This window comes from Nothobranchius furzeri, chromosome 2 (genome assembly GCF_043380555.1).
Source record: "Nothobranchius furzeri strain GRZ-AD chromosome 2, NfurGRZ-RIMD1, whole genome shotgun sequence".
NCBI classification, from domain to species: domain Eukaryota; kingdom Metazoa; phylum Chordata; class Actinopteri; order Cyprinodontiformes; family Nothobranchiidae; genus Nothobranchius; species Nothobranchius furzeri.
In genome coordinates this window covers 84,759,441-84,779,355 of record NC_091742.1, presented here as the reverse complement: position 1 = coordinate 84,779,355, position 19,915 = coordinate 84,759,441, and the positions used below count along the sequence as shown (strand labels likewise).

General features: G+C 40.8%; 1 protein-coding gene across 6 annotated transcripts in view; it reads right to left on the bottom strand.

Annotated features, from left to right (window-relative positions):
- The window catches only part of LOC129160753 (NLR family CARD domain-containing protein 3), a 272,871-nt gene that overhangs the window by 249,658 nt on the left and 3,298 nt on the right, over positions 1-19,915 (bottom strand). For all 6 annotated transcript variants that reach the window (XM_070548078.1, XM_070548080.1, XM_070548081.1 and 3 more), the window contains exons 2-4: positions 1,005-1,199; positions 676-792; positions 347-463 (exon numbers count right to left, since the gene is read on the bottom strand). In XM_070548078.1, the coding sequence (XP_070404179.1) occupies positions 347-463; positions 676-792; positions 1,005-1,132 (362 nt within the window). In that variant the 5' untranslated portion in view covers positions 1,133-1,199. The remainder of the gene's footprint in view (positions 1-346; positions 464-675; positions 793-1,004; positions 1,200-19,915) is intronic.

Genomic DNA, 19,915 nt, shown 5'->3' with positions numbered 1-19,915 from the left:
CTGTGTTGGATGCCGCCATGTCTGTTAGTTAGTTGACGCTCAGCAGAGAAGCTACTGCGCATGTGCGACTCTCAGTAGAGATAGTAATGAAATGAGATTACAGCTGGTCAAACCGTACGTTCACAGCATGGTGCATATATATGCAGATCACCCTGATGTTGACCGTTTTTGTCACGATTCTGCTCAGGATGAGGGATTTAGCAAAGACGGCCAAAAATCACAGAGTGTGATCCTGGCATTAAACACTTTAGAACTCCACTAATTCATCAGTTCTACCAGAAATCAGCAGAAATCCTGTTTTTCTGTCTGAGGAGTCAAATTAATCAGTTAGAAACACTTTTCTTACTTTGTGCCTGAAGGTCCAGATTCACTGAGGTCTGGAGGTTTTCTCATGGACCCGTCACTCTTCATAGACAGACAGCTGGGTCCTGGAGGTTCTGCTCTCCATCTGTGGTTCTGACCTCTGAAACACAAACATGTTGTAACTCAGATCACATCAATCCATGAGAAAATCTCTGCTGAAACCATTTCAGAAGCTCTGAACACACAAACTGCTGCAGAGAATCAGAAGTTTCATGTTTGTAACTGAGGTCAGATGAAAGCCTCTCTAGATGATGGACATCAGAGAGGAGAAACCTAAACAAGTTCAATCAGCTTCATCAACACTTTTCTTACTTTGTGTCTGAAGGTCCAGATTCACTGAGGTCTGGAGGTTTTCTCATGGACCCGTCACTCTTCATAGACAGACAGCTGGGTTCTGGAGGTTCTGCTCTCCATCTGTGGTTCTGACCTCTGAAACACAAACATGTTGTAACTCAGATCACATCAATCCATGAGAAAATCTCTGCTGAAACCATTTCAGAAGCTCTGAACACACAAACTGCTGCAGAGAATCAGAAGTTTCATGTTTGTAACTGAGGTCAGATGAAAGCCTCTCTAGATGATGGACATCAGAGAGGAGAAACCTAAACAAGTTCAATCAGCTTCATCAACACTTTTCTTACTTTGTGTCTGAAGGTCCAGGTCCACTGAGGTCTGGAGGTCTATCCTTGGACCTGTCACTCTTCATAGACATACAGCTGGGTCCTGGAGGTTCTGCTCTGTTCTCCTCTTCCTCCACAGAAACGTCCATCTTCCTCTTCAGTCAGTCTGAGAGGAACCAGTTAGACTGACTGGGATTCACCAGTAAAGAATCAGGACTAAAGAGTCAGATGGAGAGTTTCACTCAAAACAAACAGAAAGATCTCTGGAACTCATTTCCACAGGCAGAATAATGAGTCATATAACATTTAATAGGAAATATATTTGCCTCCATTAAGTCTGAAAATGTGTTTAAATCCTTTTAACCGAGACTGAATGAGGAGAGTGGATGTCCACTGATCAGAGGTTGAGTGGTTTGATTCCAGGCTCCAGAAGGTCTTGCGCTGAAGTGCCCTTGGGCAGAACCCTGAAGACTTCTCCCTGAGCGCTGCACTACTGTCATTTCACTGCTCCTCATAGATGGGTCAGATGCACGGATTTCCCCAAGCGGATCAATAAAGTATCAATTATTATTAGAAATGAGAGTTCTCAAGAATCTGATGATGCTACAGAAAACTCCGATGACAGGAAACAGCAGATCTAAGTGCTGTCTCACCTCAGTGTCATGGATCATTCAGCTGAACTTTAGTCAAAGCTGATTATGATTTAGACCTATTGTTCTCTGGTTTCCATGAGCCTAGAACAGGAACAGACCTGCTGCACACAGCTGGGCAGATCAGGCCACTTTTACTACATTTCATTTATCTTCCACACACGTTTAGTCTTTGTACTCTGCTTTAGTAACATGACCTGAATGCTTGAGAGCCAACAGATAACAATAAAGTAAGCCCAGCAGTGAGATAAATGCTACAAGATTTATTACTTGTTCACATTTGAGGTTTTTCAGTGTCTTTGCTACATAAACTGAAGCTGCTATGTTTAAAACAGAGTGATTATTATAGCGCTAAGTTCTTCACTAAACTCCCCAAAGCATTTGTTCTGTTGGTGGCAGGATGGAGGTCCGTTAAGGCCAAAACTGCTGTCAAGCCAGCCCTACTTCGACTTTTACGGGCGCAACTACAAGAGAAATTACGGTGTCCTCATTCGAGTGTCTTTCAAAAAAAAAAAGCGCACTTCTAGGATGTGTGTCTGAACGTGCTAATGAACACTTTTTCTGTATGTGTTCAATTTTGTCTAAGATAAAACTGCACTTTTAATGATTCTATCTATTAAAAAACACTTAGGAAAATGAATGAAAACGATTAAAACAAAATTTTCTGTAACCTTGTGTGCAAGATAAAACTGCTTTGTCAATGATTTTATCTATTTTAAAAATATTTTGAATTAAAAGAATAAACACGATTTAAACATTTTTAGTGTAAATTTGTGTGCAAGATAAAACTGCATTTTTAATTATTATATTTATTTAAAAATACTTTAAATTAAAAGAACAAACACAAATTAAACGTAATTTTTTTGTAAAATTGTGGGCAACATTAAACAGATCGAGTACTATATCCTCCCCAACGTTCATAAAGATCTGATGTGGCATTTAAAAAAAATGTTGTATCAAAGTTGGCTCAAAAACAATTTTGACTATTCAATGGTTGTTTTCTCAAAAACTGTCTGATTCTGCAACATCATTCCACATCACTCCTAAAGTACACATTGAGTACTACATCCTCCCTGACTTTCATAAAGATCTGATGTGGCATTACAATATAAAGTGCAATCAAATTAGTCAATTATGACAATTTTCACCACATTCAATGGTTTCTTTCTCAAAAACTGTCTGATTGCGCAACACCATTCCACATCACTCCTAAGGTACACATCGAGTACTACATACTCCCCGACTTTCATAAAGATCTGATGTGGCATTTCAAAATAAAGTGTAGGGCTGCAACAAACGATTATTTGGATAATCGATTAATCGGATGGGGTCTCGACACGATTAATCGATTAATCGGATTACATGGGGAAATTTTTAAAAACTGCTAGGGAAACGTTTTTTCTCTCCTTCCTTCACTTTATTTAACACAACATTATTAGAAAACAGTTCAATAGCAGAAAAACAACATGCCATCACCTAAATTGTCTTATAAGGTGTATAGACAGAGACCCTAAGCTACATCTATCTGTGACCTAAAATGCTTGGTCCAAGTTAAACAGCTTAAGGGCAATTCTCATCTGTTTTGTTTGATCTCATCTGTTGACATTTATTTTAAATGTAATTAAACATAGGCTGTGAATTAATCAAAATTGATCACTATTTCCAAAAATGACTGAAAAAATACCAAATAAAACAAAAGTAAATGAATGCCATCCTCCTTGCGATGATGCCCTGGGCAACTGCCATAAAGTCACATCAAGAAATGCTGCTGATCATTCCAATGATCCCAAATAGACTCACATTAGGCCACATGAAAGCAACTGAACCCAAAAATATATTAACCAGTATATAACTGCACTCTCACACAACACGCCTGCAGCAACAGTTAGGACTCCTCCCCCCCTTTTAAAAGCGTTTTTGCTTATGAGGACATTGTGGTTGTAAAACCACATGCTAGTAGTCTGGCCCCGGTGTGATCAACCAGTTTCTGCGGGAATGTGACGGCAGAACCAGGGCCAGATTAACACTTTGTTGTACCCTGGGCAACAATATTCAAGGGCTCCATCATCACGACCCAAGGATCACCATAATGTGGTCACATACAGAATATATTACTGTAATATGCAGTAAATATACTCAATACTTGAATGCCTGACAACACGTAACCCGCCCAGAGTAACCTTTGACCCACCTCGTGTGGACTGACCAATGAGGAGAGGGTCTTAACTTGAGGCCCTCTCTTCATTGGTCAGTCTGCATGAGACTGACTCTCAACTGACATTCAGTCGTAGGCAGCGAAGCGTCTCTGTGCAGCGCAAAAGCCCGGGTGGACAGTTTGTTTAATGTAGGGTGACCATATTTCCATTTCCAAACAAGAGGACAGGGGATCTGTGCCTATGACGTCACACTATGGCAACGCCACACAAACCATGTTGGGACCCATTTTTTGTAAGAACTAAATTAATATCAGATTCTGCCAATAAAAGGGCTCTAAAACAATTAATCTGTAAATATTTAGCATATTTAATGCAAAATCTCATTTTTCTGTTTTAGTGCTGCGACAAGGTTTTATTAATAATAAATTATTATACCTTTTGTTTTACTACAGCATCGGTAAGCTTCCTGTGGACAGATGATTAAGGATGCTTGTTTCAGCTGTGAGATTAGACGATAGGATCAATGAAAAAATAAGTTGTCCCACACTCCATGGAAACTTTCAGAGAATCCACAAATAGTGGCTTTCAAATAGTTTTGTTACTTTTTGCAAGTTTAGAAATGCAGCAGATGAGACAGCATGTCTGATAATTTAGTTTTCCATCTGATAATATTAGAACATGTCAGTAATGTCTCAGGGGCTTTTATAAACACCATATAACTAACACTACTGGAGAGGGCATGAATTACACAGAGGCTTCTGGGGAGCCCATATGGGGGGGGGGGGGGGGGGGGGGCATTTTGCCTTGGCCCCCAAAATGTCTTGAAACGGCCCTGGGTGTGTGACTGAGTTTTGAAGGTGATCTGAATTGTATCAGATGTATAAATATTACATGTGTAGAACTTATTGTTTTTTACTGGTAAAAACGTGTAGTGGAGATAAATCTACCTACATTTTACTTTTCAACACTTTGTTTTGTTTTCTTGTTTTTATTTAACTATTTTCCTGTCCTGTCTGTCTCTCATCTTCCTGCATCTCCTCTTAATTCTCCAGAAAATCTGTTGCCTGGATTCTTACCTTTTCACCTCATCAGTTACTTTTGAGCAGATCAAAGGGATCTCCTGACCGAAAAGCGCAGAGCGCGTTTTCTATGCTGCGTGAGGTGACATCACCACAGCACAGGTGATGAGCTCCGCAGTAGCAAGCTTCAGGCACAAATAAGACAGAAAATAGAGAACATGTGCGGACATGAACGATCGTGTGCTAATTATAGTTTTTTGGTTGCGCCACTTTGAGAATGGACCGTGCGCTGGAAGCAGCTGCCTGGATCGCTGCGCAACAATGCGGAACCGGTTCGCAGCAGCGCAAGTCTGCCGGCTCTGCCTCGCGCTGATCTGCCGGTACCGGCTCTCCCTCAAGCTGATCTGCGGCTCTCCCTCGCGCTGATCTGCCGGTACCGGCTCTCCCTCACGCTGATCTGCGGCTCTCCCTCGCGCTGATCTGCCGGTACCGGCTCTCCCTCACGCTGATCTGCGGCTCTCCCTCGCGCTGATTTGCGGCTCTCCCTCGCGCTGATCTGACTTGCTCCGGTCTGCGCGCAACGGCGGGCGGGAAGGGGGGGGCGCTTTTGGAAGAGTTGTGCGACACAACGAATCGATGACGCAATTCGTTGCCAAGGCTTTTAGTAATCGATTTTCATCGAATTTATCGATTAGTTGTTGCAGCCCTAATAAAGTGCAATCAAAGTTGCCGGTAATGAAAATGTTCACCATATTCAATGGTGTCTCTCAAAAACTGTCTGATTGCGCAACATCATTCCACAACAGTCTTAAAGTATACATCGAGTACTACAACCTCACCATAGCTCAAAAAGATCTGATGTGGCACTTCAAAATAAAGTAGAATCAAATTTGTGAATTATGATATATTCACCATATTCATTGGTTTCTTTCTCAAAAACTGTCTTGATTGCGCAACATCATTCCACATCACTCCTAAAGTACACATCGAGTACTACATCCTCCCCGACTTTCATAAAGATCTGATGTGACATTTCAAAATAAAGTGCAATCAAAGTTGTCAATAGTGACAATTTTCACCATAATCAATGGTTTCTTTCTCAAAAACTGTCTAATTGCGCAACATCATTCCACATCATTCCTAAAGTACACATCGAGTACTACATCGTATCTGACTGTCATAAAGATCTGATGTGGTATTTCAAAATAAAGTGCAATCAAAGTTGTCAATCATGACAATTTTCACCATATTCAATGGTGTCTTTCTCAAAAACAGTCTTGATTGTGCAACATCATTCCACCTCCGTCTTAAAGTACACATCCTCACCAGAGTTCATAAAGATCTGATGTGGCATTTCAAAAACAAGTACAATGACAAATTTCACCATATTCAAGTTGGGGAGGATGTAGTACTCGATGTGTACTTTAGGAGTGATGTGGAATGATGTTGCACAATCAGACAGTTTTTGAGAAAGAAATCATAGAATATGGTGAAAATTGTCATTACTGACAACTTTGATTGCAATTTATTTTGAAATGCCACATCAGATCTTTATGAAAGTCGGGGATGATGTAGTGCTCAATGTGTACTGGAATGATGTTGCGCAATCAGATGGTTTTTGAGAAAGAAACCATTGAATTTGGTGAAAATTGTCATTATTGACAAATTTGATTGCACTTTATTTTGAAATGCCACATCAGATCTTTATGAAAGTCGGGGAGGATGTAGTAGTCGATGTGTACTTTAGGAGTGATGTTGAATGATGTGGCAGAATCAGACAGTTTTTGAGAAATTAATGATTGAATAGTCAAAAAAAATGTTTGCGCCAACTTTGATATATTATTTTGAAATACCACATCAGCTCTTTATGAACGTTGGGGAGGATATTGTACTCGATCTGTTTTATGTTGCCCACAATTTTCCAAAAAAAAATCACGTTTAAATTGTGTTTATTCTTTTTGTTAAGCATCAGAATAATATGCTCTGTTGTGTTATGCATCTATGTAAATAAGTACATAAGAATGTGTATATATATGCTTTTATTTTGAAAAGCAACTGTAGAGGAAGTTGTACTTTGACCTCGTGGAATGACCAATAAAAAGGGAGCATTGGTGTTTGTAGAGCACAATCAGTGTGTGCTACCATCAGTGAAGGCCCGTTGAAACAGACGCTCTGTTTATGGATTTATTTCCTCCTTTTTAATCCTGGAGATTCGTTTGGGAGTCTTGGACCAACCGCTGGGTAGATCAAACTCTGCTAACAGGTTATAGGCCCAGAGCAGAGCCCAGAGCAGAGACCAAGAACCAGACCAGAATGAATTGTGAACCAGGAATGCTGAGCACCAAGCTAATCAGGACAGCTGGAAAAGCATCCTGCTAAGTGTGTGAGGAGCACAGAACCGACCAACAGCAAGTCCGGTGAGTCGAGCGAGAGCTATGACGTGTGTCAGACACCATGAGTCGGAAGACAGCAGAAGCCAGTACCCGCTGGTCAAGACTGGTATTTGACGGAGACGAGGATAAATATGAACTATGGAAAACAAAGTTTCTCGGACACCTCCGGCTACAAGGTTTGAAAGACATTATATTAAAGCCGAAAGACGACGATGATGAGGAGGAATATGATTCAAAGAACGCAGAGGCATATGCCGAACTTATACAATTTCTGGATGATAAGACCATTTCATTGGTAATGAGAGACGCAGCTGACGACGGGCGGAAAGCTCTAATTATCTTGAGAGAACACTATGCCGGGAAGGGAAAACCCTGCATAATAAGCTTATAAACCGAACTGACTGCATTACAGCAGAAGAGTGGCGAGAGTGTAACGGAGAGGCCGCCATTACAGCGCTGAGAACCGCCAGTGAAACTTTGAGCGATGGACTGCTAATAGCAATGGTTTTAAAAGGTCTACCAGAATCATTTACGCCTTTTAGAATCCATGTGACACAAAGTGATGATGACATGACTTTCTCAGAATTTAAAAGTAAACTGAGAAGTTACGAAGAAACTGAAAAACTGAGTGTGGCCACTGCCACAGAGGACAATGTGATGGCAGCACGGATGAATCAGAGGGTCAAGCACCCGAAGCTGAAATATGTTCAACCAAGCGTGAACGAGCGGAGCGCTGAGAGTAAAGACTTTATTTGTTTTAAATGCGGTAAAAAGGGGCACAAAGCTAATGTATGTGACCGCAAAGTGGTGTAATTATTGCAAGACCACCACGCATCAGACTGAAGTGTGCAGAAAGAAACACAGAGATGATGAAGCACGGAAAGCTGCTGATGACTACGAGGGAAAGGAATACGCATTCCGACTACAAGACGCTGATGGCGAGATGGAAGAAACCAGAACCAGGAATCTGATGGTGGACAATGGAGCAACGTCTCACATCATCACGAATCCAGAGAGGTTCAGGAGGTTCAACGAGAACTTCAAGCCGAGGTCACATTACATCGAGCTGGCAGACGGAACCCGAAGCAGAGGAGTATAGCTGAACGGAGAGGAGAGGCTGTGGTAACCTTGATCGACAGCATAGGGGTCCAACACAAGGTGGTGCTAAAGAGAGCACTATACATCCCTTCATATCCACAAGACATTTTCTCTGTGAAGGCAGCTACTACCAATGGAGCAACGGTCATCTTCAAGCGAGGTAACAATGTACAGAGACATTCTGATGGAACAAGATTCCCCATCAAGGAGTACAACAGACTATTCTATCTACGAACTGTGAGTAGAAAACAAACAGACCAATGTAATGCTTTTTATGACCTGAAAACATGGCATGAGATAATGGGACACTGCAATTTTGATGACATTAAGAAACTGCAGGGAGTAGTAGATGGGATGGACATCAAGGATAAAACTGTTGGAACAGAAAGGGACTGTGAAGTCTGTATAAAAGGTAAATTTTGTCAGACAAGAAATAGAGAGCTAGATGCTAAAGCTACGACTGTTTTGGAACTCGTGCATACAGATCTGGCAGGACCAATAAGTCCAGAAACAAAAGAGGGATTTAGGTACGCTGTTTCATTCACTGACGACTTTTCCGGTGCAATATTTGTGTATTTTCTCAAACACAAAAGTGATACAGTGCAAGCAACAGAGAAATTCATTGCTGACACCGCACCATATGGTATCATAAAGTGCATACGTTCAGATAATGGAACAGAGTTTACATGTGGAGAGTACCAGAAACTACTCAGGGAGAATAGGATAAGACATGAAACTTCAGCCCCTTACCCCAAAATTCCACTACCTCCGCTCCGCTTCGGCACGAACTCCGCAGCAAAATCGGTCCCGTTGTAGTCAATCAGAGCTGTTCCACTACTGCAGCCATGCAGCGCAGTGTGCCGCCCGCCGTTCCGCCATCCGGCAAAAATAGAATCTATTTTTGCCGGACGCCGGAGCACCTCCGCAGTCGATGGAAAGAAATCACAACCGCCCAACAGGAAAGGGAGCAAGCACAACTTCCGTTATTTCACAATAAATCGATAAACAAAAAGCGTTTTTTGTTTCATATGCACAGGTTTAACAACTTTTAACAACTATCAATGGCGGCTGAACTTTAAATGCACAAAAATAAGCCATAAATACAGTTTCCACTATCAAAGTAGTCGCCCTTTGTTGATCCAAACACTGCTGATCTCTCAACACAAATGATGGGCAGATTAAACAGTTCATTTCGATGCTTCTCCCACACAACGGGTGTTTGGATCTAATTTCCGCGTTTATTGCTCGGACTGTATCGCAAGATCTCGAAAATCCCGCGCATGTCTGTTTGCGCACCTCAGGTCACTGCACTGGAGCGGAGCCGTTGTAGAGCGGGTACCAGTAAAAATTGAGTTCGGAAGCGAGCGGCTGCGGAAGGCGGGGGCGGAGCGGAGGAATTTTGGGGTTACTCCCCACACCAGAACGGTGCAGCTGAACGAAGCTGGCGAACGCTTTTTGATATGGCAAGATGTATGCTTTTAGAGAGTAACCTACTGAAGTCCTTATGGGTTTATGCTGTTCAAACGGCTGCCATTACGAGAAACAGATGTTACAACAGACGTTTGAGAGCAACACCATATGAAATGTTAAGCGGTAGAAGACCAAACTTGTCAAAAATGCATACATTTGGTGTACCCTGTTTTGTGTACAAACAGAACAAAGGGAAACTTGACTCCAGAAGTGAAAAAGGGATTTTTGTGGGTCATGAAAAAACTAGTCCAGCATATTTGGTTTATTTCCCAGAGAGTGGTAAGATTCTGAAACACCGATTAGTTAAGTTTTTAACAAGAGAACCTGAAGAAGAGACACAAACAGAGATAGTGTCAGATGATGAACCAGAGTTCCTAGTTAGGACAAGAAGGGAGGTTAAAGACCAAACACCCGGGCAGAAAGAGGAAGACCCAGGAGAAAGAACGAGTCATACAAAACCTCTAGATGAACCAGAACAAACATTGCGTTATCCCACCAGAGAGAAAGAGACCGAGTTACTTGAAAGATTATGCAACAAAAGGTTATGTAACAGAGGATGATGATCAAGTTTTAACTAACTTGGATTATTGCTACAGACTTTTTACTAATGTACCCTTAACTTATGAAGAAGCAATAAAATCACCTGACTCAGAGGCATGGAAAGGAGCCATGGAGGAAGAACTAGCCTCACTGAAAGACAATGACACTTTCACTCTGACAACTTTGCCAGAAGGCAGAAGACAGTGGGGGAAGATGGGTGTTTACCATTAAAAGGAATGTAGATGGAACAGATAAACATAAAGCTAGATATGTGGCTAAAGGGTTCAGTCAGAAAAAGGGAGACGATTATGAGGAAACCTTCTCACCTACGGCACATTTAAACAGTGTTGGAATCCTAATGCAGAAAGCAGTGCATGAAAATCTGTTGCTACATCAAATGGACGTTAAAACCGCCTACCTTCATGCCCCGATAGATCATGAAATATACCTAGAACAACCAGACGGTTATGAAATACTGGCACAAAGGAATGAGAAACTAGTGTGTAAACTAAACAAAGCTATATATGGACTCAAACAGGCAGCTAGAAACTGGAACACTGTTTTACATGAATATTTGTGTGAAAATGACTTTGTACAAAACCCTGCTGATCATTGTGTGTATACCAGGCAAAGGAAAGAAGACAAGATAATAATCCTAGTGTGGGTTGATGATATAATCATTGCAGCTTCTGATGAAAGGGCACTAGAAGACATAAAGTTGGTTTTAACAGCCAGGTTCAAGATGAAAGATCTAGGGAAAGTTGAAACATTTTCTTGGTATCGATTTTGAGCAGAACGAGAGGACTGTTACAATGTCACAAATAGTGTTGTCAAAAAAATCGATACCCAGATATAAATCGATACTAAAAGTGGTATCTAAATGAGATATTCCATCCCTGTGGTATCGATATTATGGACTATTATACACAGCCTTCTTCAAGTACACCGACACGCACGACAGCCAGATGCCGTAAAGCAGCCTCCGCCTCCCAGACAAACAGAAGAAGAAGACGCCACATGGCTACATTGCAATTTCCCACGCGAGTTGTCTCCGATCCAAGTTTTGTCTGCCAAATAAATAAACAAAAACATAAACAGCGAATTTGGGAGCCGCTTCACAGCCCAACTTCATTAGCATACCAAGTCCGACACGTAGTTGTATATTCACGCTTATGTGCTTAAAGGAAACTCCCGTTTATTGCAACCCGGACTTAATTTCTAGCATGCAGTACGTTTGTTTACTCACACTGACAACTTTGGTGCTTCTTGGATTCCCCGGGGTATTTACCGTAGATCCATCGCCGAATCGCCGTCAGCGTATATCCATATAACGGGTGCGGACGGGCACCCATGGTGCCGCCTCAAAAGAAGACATTATCTGCACCAAAACATCTTCATGTCGAAAGGTTTTGTTAGGAATCATTAACGTGATTCCCCTGTTCGTTTGGAGCGGGCCTGGTCTGGGATTTCTAGGCGTAAACAGACTAGCTGCGGCTAATCTAACCGGCGCTTTTAATGACGTCACTGCCGTGCGCCAGTCTGTTTTTATTAAGATTACCGGTAGATGTACCTTAAGCCTGATTTATGCTTCTCCGTCTGCATCAGTGCGGAGACACGCAACGCCATTATCCGTCCTTGCGTAGGGCACGCAAGTACGTACGGAGTCGAGCCCACTTTTTTAAACATCCGTCGAACGAGACGGATTACGCAAGCTTGTGATTGGTCAGGATGCCGCTGTTGTTTACAGCACCGCCATTGCAAAGAGAGCCGAGGATAACTAGCGCAGACACGGAGAAGCTTGAAGAATACCTCGCGAAAAAACTCTAAAAACATGAACGTTTCATTCCCCCGTGACTGGAGGAGTGAAACGATGCGCAGCAAGCATTTTATTTGTGGACAGAAATGACAGGAAACGTGGGTTTAGAGGTGGGAAGCGCATGAAGGGGTGGGAGAATGAGAGACAAATATGTCCCTGTTAAAAGTCTCTTATATACACAAAAAACACAATATAAACACACGATCTTGGACCGATGCATGACAGGATACCACAGAACAGCGCTACGCCCTCTGTTGTCCTGCCGGGCAATTGCTTTGCAACACTCTCCAGGAGACGGAGAAGTATGAGAGCAAAACGCTTCCGTCAGTCCGTGCGTGTTTGTCCCTTGCGGAGCTGACAGTCCTACTGTGGAGAAATTCGTTTTCTCCCTTTATTGACCAACAGAGTTGTTCAAAAGTACAGAACAAAACATATGGCATTACATCTTATGACAAAAATGCACCTTAAACAGAGTTTAAGCAGCAAAACATCACTCTGCAAATAGTGTATATATAGTGAGACAATTCATGATTTTAAGTGTTAACTTTCACCAGTTTTTGTATGCACGTTTTAAAAAATGCTGATACTTGAAAGGTTTAAGCACTTTACACACTTAATTCTTAACATTTAATTTTTGTAATATAAATTGAGGAATGTTATTTTTTGAATAAACTTGTTCGATAAATGGGTGTTTTTAAAAAGTATCGAAATCGAGTATCGAGTATTTTTTCAAGTATCGAATCGAGTTTGAAATTTTAGTATCGTGACAACCCTAGTCACAAACCAGATCCACAGAAGATATTGGAAAGATTTAACATGCAGGATTGCAAACCTAGGACCACACCATGTGAACAGAAGTTGGAACATGATGAAAATGCAGAAAGACTGAGTGATGTCAAACTGTATAGAGAAGCCGTGGGAAGTCTTATTTACCTGTCTACATGTACAAGACCAGATTTAAGCTTTATAGTAAGTAAAGTTTCACAATATTTCTCATGCCCTACAGAACAACACTGGACCACAGTCAAGCATGTATTGAGATACCTCAAAGGCACACATGATAAGAAACTATGCTACCAGAAATGTGTAGGTGAAAAGCTAGGACTACGTGCTTACAGTGACGCAGATTGGGCTTCAGATGTCAAAGATCGTAAGAGTATGACAGGCTATTGCATCAGCCTATCAGAGAAGGGACCACCCATATCCTGGAAAACCAAGAAGCGGTCTACAATTGCTTTGTCTAAGTGTGAAGCAGAGGACATGTCTCTAGCAGCCACTGTTCAGGGATGTTTATATTTGATGCAACTTCTTGAGCACATGGACAGTTATGAATAAGGACAACCAGAGTGCAATAGCTTTAGCTAAAAAGCCTGTGAATAGACAAAGATGTAAACATGTTGACATAAAATATCATTTCATAAGATCAACATTGAAAGAAGGACTTATGGATTTAATATATTTGCCAACAGAACATATGCTCGCAGATGTAATGACCAAACCTACAACTGTATGTAAGCTGAACAGGTTCAACAAACTGTTATTTGGAATGTAAAAGTTAAACAAGAAGTGCAAACAATCACAGAGCAAGTGGGGGTGTTAAGCATCAGAATAATATGCTCTGTTATGTTATGCATCTATGTAAATAAGAATGTGTATATATGTGCTTTTATTTTGAAATGCAACTGTAGAGGAAGCTGTACTTTGACCTCGTGGAATGATCAATAAAAAGAGTAAGGTCTAGCTGCAGACGCAGCCCCGGCCAAACACGCCCCCGTGCCCTATGTACAAAACACGCGTGTAGAGCTGAAACGATTCCTCGAGTACCTCGAATAATTCGAGTACAAAAAATCCTCGAGTCAAATTCTCTGCCTCGAGGATTCGTTTAATTCATATTTAATTAATTCATGGCTTTGCAAACGCACGGGGTCATGTTTCACCCGGACCGAAATAAGTGACGCACATGCCCACTGGACTGAATGCACACGCGAGTAGCGAATATAACTTAACTTTTTCTTAAGCCATGGCGGACAACTTGTACCCCGGTGGAGTGAGAAAAAGACAGAAAATGTCAAAGGTGTGGGACCATTTTTCATGTCGTAAGGTGGAAAACGTAGTCCAGTGTAAATACTGTAACAACATGGATTTAGCCTACTACAACACCACATCCTCCATGCTGCAGCACATGTAAATGTCACTTCTGCAAGGGAACTCGGAGCCTCTACAAGATAATGCTTTTTAGCCTGTATTGCTATATATTCTGCAGGCACTGTGCGACTTTTTCGTTTGTAGCACTCAGTTTCAGCTCACACCGTACATCTGGTAGCAACACGTCGGACTTAAAATGTGCTAAAAATAGCAGTTTTTACACAACACGTCGAACTTTTTATTGTGTTGTTGATGTCCGTTGTCCCTCGGGGTTTCTGCAGGAGGACACGGGTATTTATGAGTGGCGGAGGAAAACGAAAGAAAGTAAATAAATGTTTTGTGATCAGTATAATTTGACAAAACCACAGCAAACATGCTTTCTCGACAATCCTTGTTAGTGTGAGAAAAAAAAGTGTAGAAATTAAAACGGACGTGTGTTAATAGGGAAACAGCCGGCGAGCTGTTTGCGCCGTGAGCGGTTCTGGTTCTGTTTGGGCCGCAGCCGCTCGCAGCGCTACTTCAACAGTTATCCTCCTAGTTATTGTCTGGCTTGCAGGCTAGCAGATTCTCGCACGAGGAGAGAATCGGCTCAGGTTGTATACTTTTTTGCACAGGCATTTGTTTACTGTGAAGTAAAGTTGAAGTGCTGAAGTTATGCAAACTAATTTTGAATAAAACTTGAAGAATAACTGGCAATTGCTTGCTCATTTTAAGAGGTCTTTCATAATTATAACATGCTATTTGATATCAAATCAAATCACTTTTATTGTCACGTCACATGTGCAGGTACACTGGTATAGTACATGCGAGTGAAATTCTTGTGTGCGAGCTTCACAGCAACAGAGTTGTGCAAAAATACAGTAATGTAAAAACAATTAAAATATAAAAATGGCTAATCTAAGTATACAAATGAATAAAGTAAACAATAAGATAAGATATATAAAATGTACAGAGGTTGGTATGTGCAAAACAGTGGCATTAATGTACAGTATGGAGCGTGTAATGTTGGAACTTGGTGGAGCTTGCGACGAGGCAGCCATACTCGGCACCATCTTGGCTCATCAATATATGATATAATGGTTTACAAACACAAAAGAGTAATTTATTAGAGTACTCGATTAATCGAAAAAAAGATTCGATAGAGTACTCGATTACAAAAATATTCGATAGCTGCAGCCCTACACGCGTGCACGTACGAAGATGAGAACTCGCATGCGTGTTGCAAGAGATGGAAATGACGGTTCAGGTAAAGACAGATTTATATTTTTACAACTTGCAAAGATTTTGTACTAGAAATTTGAACGTTTAAGACGTAGTTTGATAGATAGCGCATTCGTAATTTTTTTCTGAAACACTTTTATATAAAATTAAGCATTATTGGCAGTGGGGGAAGACGTCATGGACGCAAATTTTTTTTAATATAATTTTTAATGGGCTACATGCAAGCCTTTTGGCCAAAATAAACGTAACAATAGGCTATTTATTTGACCGTTTATGACTCCTCATCTAAAAAGCAGCAAACTCACGACGGCAATGTGGTAGCCCGGAGGTATTCTACAAACACAAGAACAGTGCTAATGCCTATATGTATTGTTTTCACATTGTTTATGACAGCCTCTAGGTGTAAATGTCATTTTTACTCATTGCTATTTATCTTTGTCTCATTAGTGAGAGGCAGCTGATGTCCTATGCCATGGAACTGCTCATATACTCGGAGAAATTCAGAAAAGCTCTGGACTCATCTCATTGTGTGGACTTTTTTTTCCGAAGGTTTTTGTAAGGCCAATAAAAGCTGTTGCTGGGTGTTTCATTTGTCTGAACAGATTAGTGTATGGTCAATATCAGTTTACTAGTCTTGTGAATTGTATACTTAATGCAAAATATTTTACTAATTTCTAAATCAATACATTTTGTGTCAAAGGGCCAGCAATTATTCCTGTTAACAGAATATATGAAATGCATATATACACATGTAAATATGCCTAAAAATTACACATCAGCAGCTTTTCACTGTACAGAAGCAATAAAAAATCATAAATAGGACTTCCGGTTATGGCTGCCATGTGAGAGGACGGGCGCACCACGGCTCCGCCACCAATTCTTCTTTAAAGCACTGACAACAGCTCCACTCAGACAAGAATAACAGAGGTTGAAGTTCTTTATGATGCCAACAACACGTAAGACAGACCCAGCGGTTAAGTCAGCAACCAAACAGCCTAAACTGACGGACCTCCGGATCAGCAGCGACACACCGAAAGTTAAGGAAATGGCTACGAGTGACGCAGCAGCGGTGGTAATGAACGAAGAGAAAGCAAACGAGATTCTAGCAGCGATTAACTCATTAAAATCTGAATTCTCAGCGAGACTGGATAATGTCATGGAGGCAATTGAAAAGGTACGGAAAGAAACAAATGACTGTGTTGAACGAGTGACCCGGGCCGAGCAGCGTATATCAGGAGTAGAGGACGAGCTGCAAAGCCTGCAGGCCGACGTTATGGATCTAAAAGAACACAAAGCAGCACTGGAAGATAAAATCCTCGACCTGGAAACTAGGACCAGGCTGAATAATCTCAGACTGATTAACCTTCCGGAGGGGGCAGAGGGACCGGACCCTTGTGTTTTCCTGGAAAAGTGGATCCCGGAGGTGCTGGGTTTGGAAACACAGAGCTGCAGCGTAGCACTGGAGAGGGCGCACCGCATCGGTCCAAAGGGGGACGCGGAGACACGGCCCAGAACTCTCATCATGAGGTTCCTTAGCTACAAAAGTAAAGTGGCAGTCATCACGGCAGCACGGAACAAGAAAGAAATCCGGTACAAAAACCAGCAGGTGTGGTTCTATCAAGATCTGGCGACAGGAGTCCATCAGAAGAGGAAACAATTCGACCCAATACGCCAGGAGCTGCGCAGGCTGGGAGTCAGACATGGAATAGTTTACCCCGCAAAGATGTTGGTTACTTACAAGGGTCAGGTCCATGCCTTCAAGAGCCCCGCTGAAGCGAAACAACTACTAAAAATAATCCAGGAGGAATCACCCAGAGCTAAGTGATAGTTAAAAAGGGGAAAAAAAGAGGAAGAAGCTAATTGACTGGGAGGGATATAAAGAGAGAACTAAACCTGCTTAAATAATAGAATCAAATGGAGCGCTAATAATGTGGTGGATAGTGGTGAGGCTGATTTTTTTTTGTTTGTTTCCTTTTACTTAGGTTCTGTATTTGGAAAGTGGTTGGACTTTTCCTCACGGAGGACAGGTCCCAGCGTAGCGGGAGACAGAGATGGGTACAGTTGCTCCTAAGCGAGCGAGGGAGAAAAAGAGTGTTATGAAAGTTCTGATTGTTCAAATGTTCCAGTTGGTTGTGCTTTTCAGGCAAAAGAACGGCAATCCAAAACAACAAACAAGCATTACATAAAATGAGCATAGATATAATGTCCTGGAATTGCAGAGGCTTACAACAACCTATAAAGATAAAACAGGTAATGAATAAGATTAAAGATAAAAACTCAAAAGTTGTTTTTTTACAGGAAACACATCTTCCAGATGAAGACATTTTGAAAATCAAAAGGAGGTGGCGGGGCATGGTTTGGTCGGCCTCAATTTCATCTCGGACCAGTGGGGTAATGATACTAATTCATAATGCAATTCCTATTCAGGCTAAAAAGATTATTAGAGATAAAAGGGGAAGGTATCTAATTATTCAAGGTAGACTGCTAGAAGAGGAGTTGGTGTTAGTAAACTTATATGGACCCAATGCAGATGATCCCGAATTTTTCGAGGAATTATTTATGAATCTTTCCACATTGACAGGGCAATTCATAATTGCAGGAGATTTTAACTGCACTTTAAATCCTAGTCAGGACAGATCCACGGGAATAGATCAATCTCATATTAAAACAAGGAGTATCTTACAATATTATATGAAAGAGCTAAATCTAATTGATATATGGAGAGAAAGAAATCCACAGACTAAAACATATTCCTGCTACTCTTCAGTCTTCAAAACATACTCCCGAATTGACTATATTTTAATATCATCTACCCTGCAACACAAGATTCAAAGCTGTGAATATGATGTAATAGCCATATCAGATCATGCACCATGTTGCATGATATACAAAGAGGATAGACTCTCAAAAGACCCAACAAGATGGCATTTCCAGAATAAGTGGCTACTAGAGGAGGATTTTATAAAATATTTAGGGACCCAGATCGATATATTTTTTGAAATTAACACAACACAAACATCAGCCGGTATTAGATGGGAAGCATTTAAAGCTTATATAAGGGGGCATATTATAAGTTATACTAGCACGAACCAAAAGAAAAAGAGGGAGACACAATTAAATATGGAAAATAGACTAAAGAATCTGCAAAAAAAAAGTAAATGAAAGATACAGTCCAACAAGCGAAAAAGAATTGCTGATTTTAAAGGCGGAATATGAGAAATTGTCAACATTAAGAGCAGCAGCGAGCCTACAGAGATTATGACAGAGCTTTTACGAACAAGGAGAAAAACCTGGAAAGGTTCTAGCATGGCAAATAAAAAGATTAGAAACAAAAATACCAATTACAAATCTGCGGTCGCAAGGTAACAATATAATAGAACCATCTGAAATAAATAATATAATTAGAGATTATTACGAGAAGTTGTATAGCCCTAAAACAGTTAAGATGCAGGATATTACAGAGTTTCTAGATAAATTACAAATACCAAAAATACAGAGAGAAGAAAGAGAGGAATTAGAAATGGAGATCAGTATTACGGAACTAGAATCTGCCATGGATAGTATAAAATCTGGGAAAAGAGCGGGACCTGATGGCATCACAATTGAGATATATAAAAAATTTAAATCTAAGTTAAGTAAACCACTTCTGGAAATGTTTAAAGAGGCCTTTCAGGAAAATAACTTACCACCACTCATGAATAGAACTCTAATAACATTGCTTCCCAAACCTGGAAAATCGTTTGACGAATGCGGGAATATGAGACCTATAAGCCTACTAAATGTAGATCTAAAGATTATGTGCAAACTGCTTGCAAAACGACTGCAAACAATTCTACCCAATATCATTAATAGGGACCAAAATGGTTTTATCTTAGGAAGACAAGGGCTACATAATGTAAGGAGGGTGTTAAATATTATTCATTATAATACAGAAAAACCAGACACGGCGATATTGTCCTTGGATGCAGAAAAGGCATTTGACCAAGTAGAATGGCCTTTTCTTTTCAAAGTCTTGGAAAAGTTTGGTTGTGGTGAAAATTTCATAAAATGGGTCAAACTACTATATAAAAATGCGGAGGCTGAGGTTTTGTCAAACAGGAATGTCTCAAAGCCAATATCAATAGGAAGAGGGTGTAGACAGGGTTGTCCCCTGTCGCCGCTGCTTTTTATTATGGCAATTGAGCCTCTGGCCATAGCGATCAGGTCAAATCCCCAAATCAAAGGAATTACAGTTGCGAATAGTGAACACAAAATAGCACTATACGCAGATGACACACTGCTCTCACTAATCTTAAAAAATCGATCCCAGTATTATTAGAAGTAATTAAAAAAATAGGTGACATCTCGGGATATAAAATTAATAAAAATAAATCCTCAATCCTGATGCTTAATGATGATGAGAGAAGAAATCCCCTGTTAGAAAT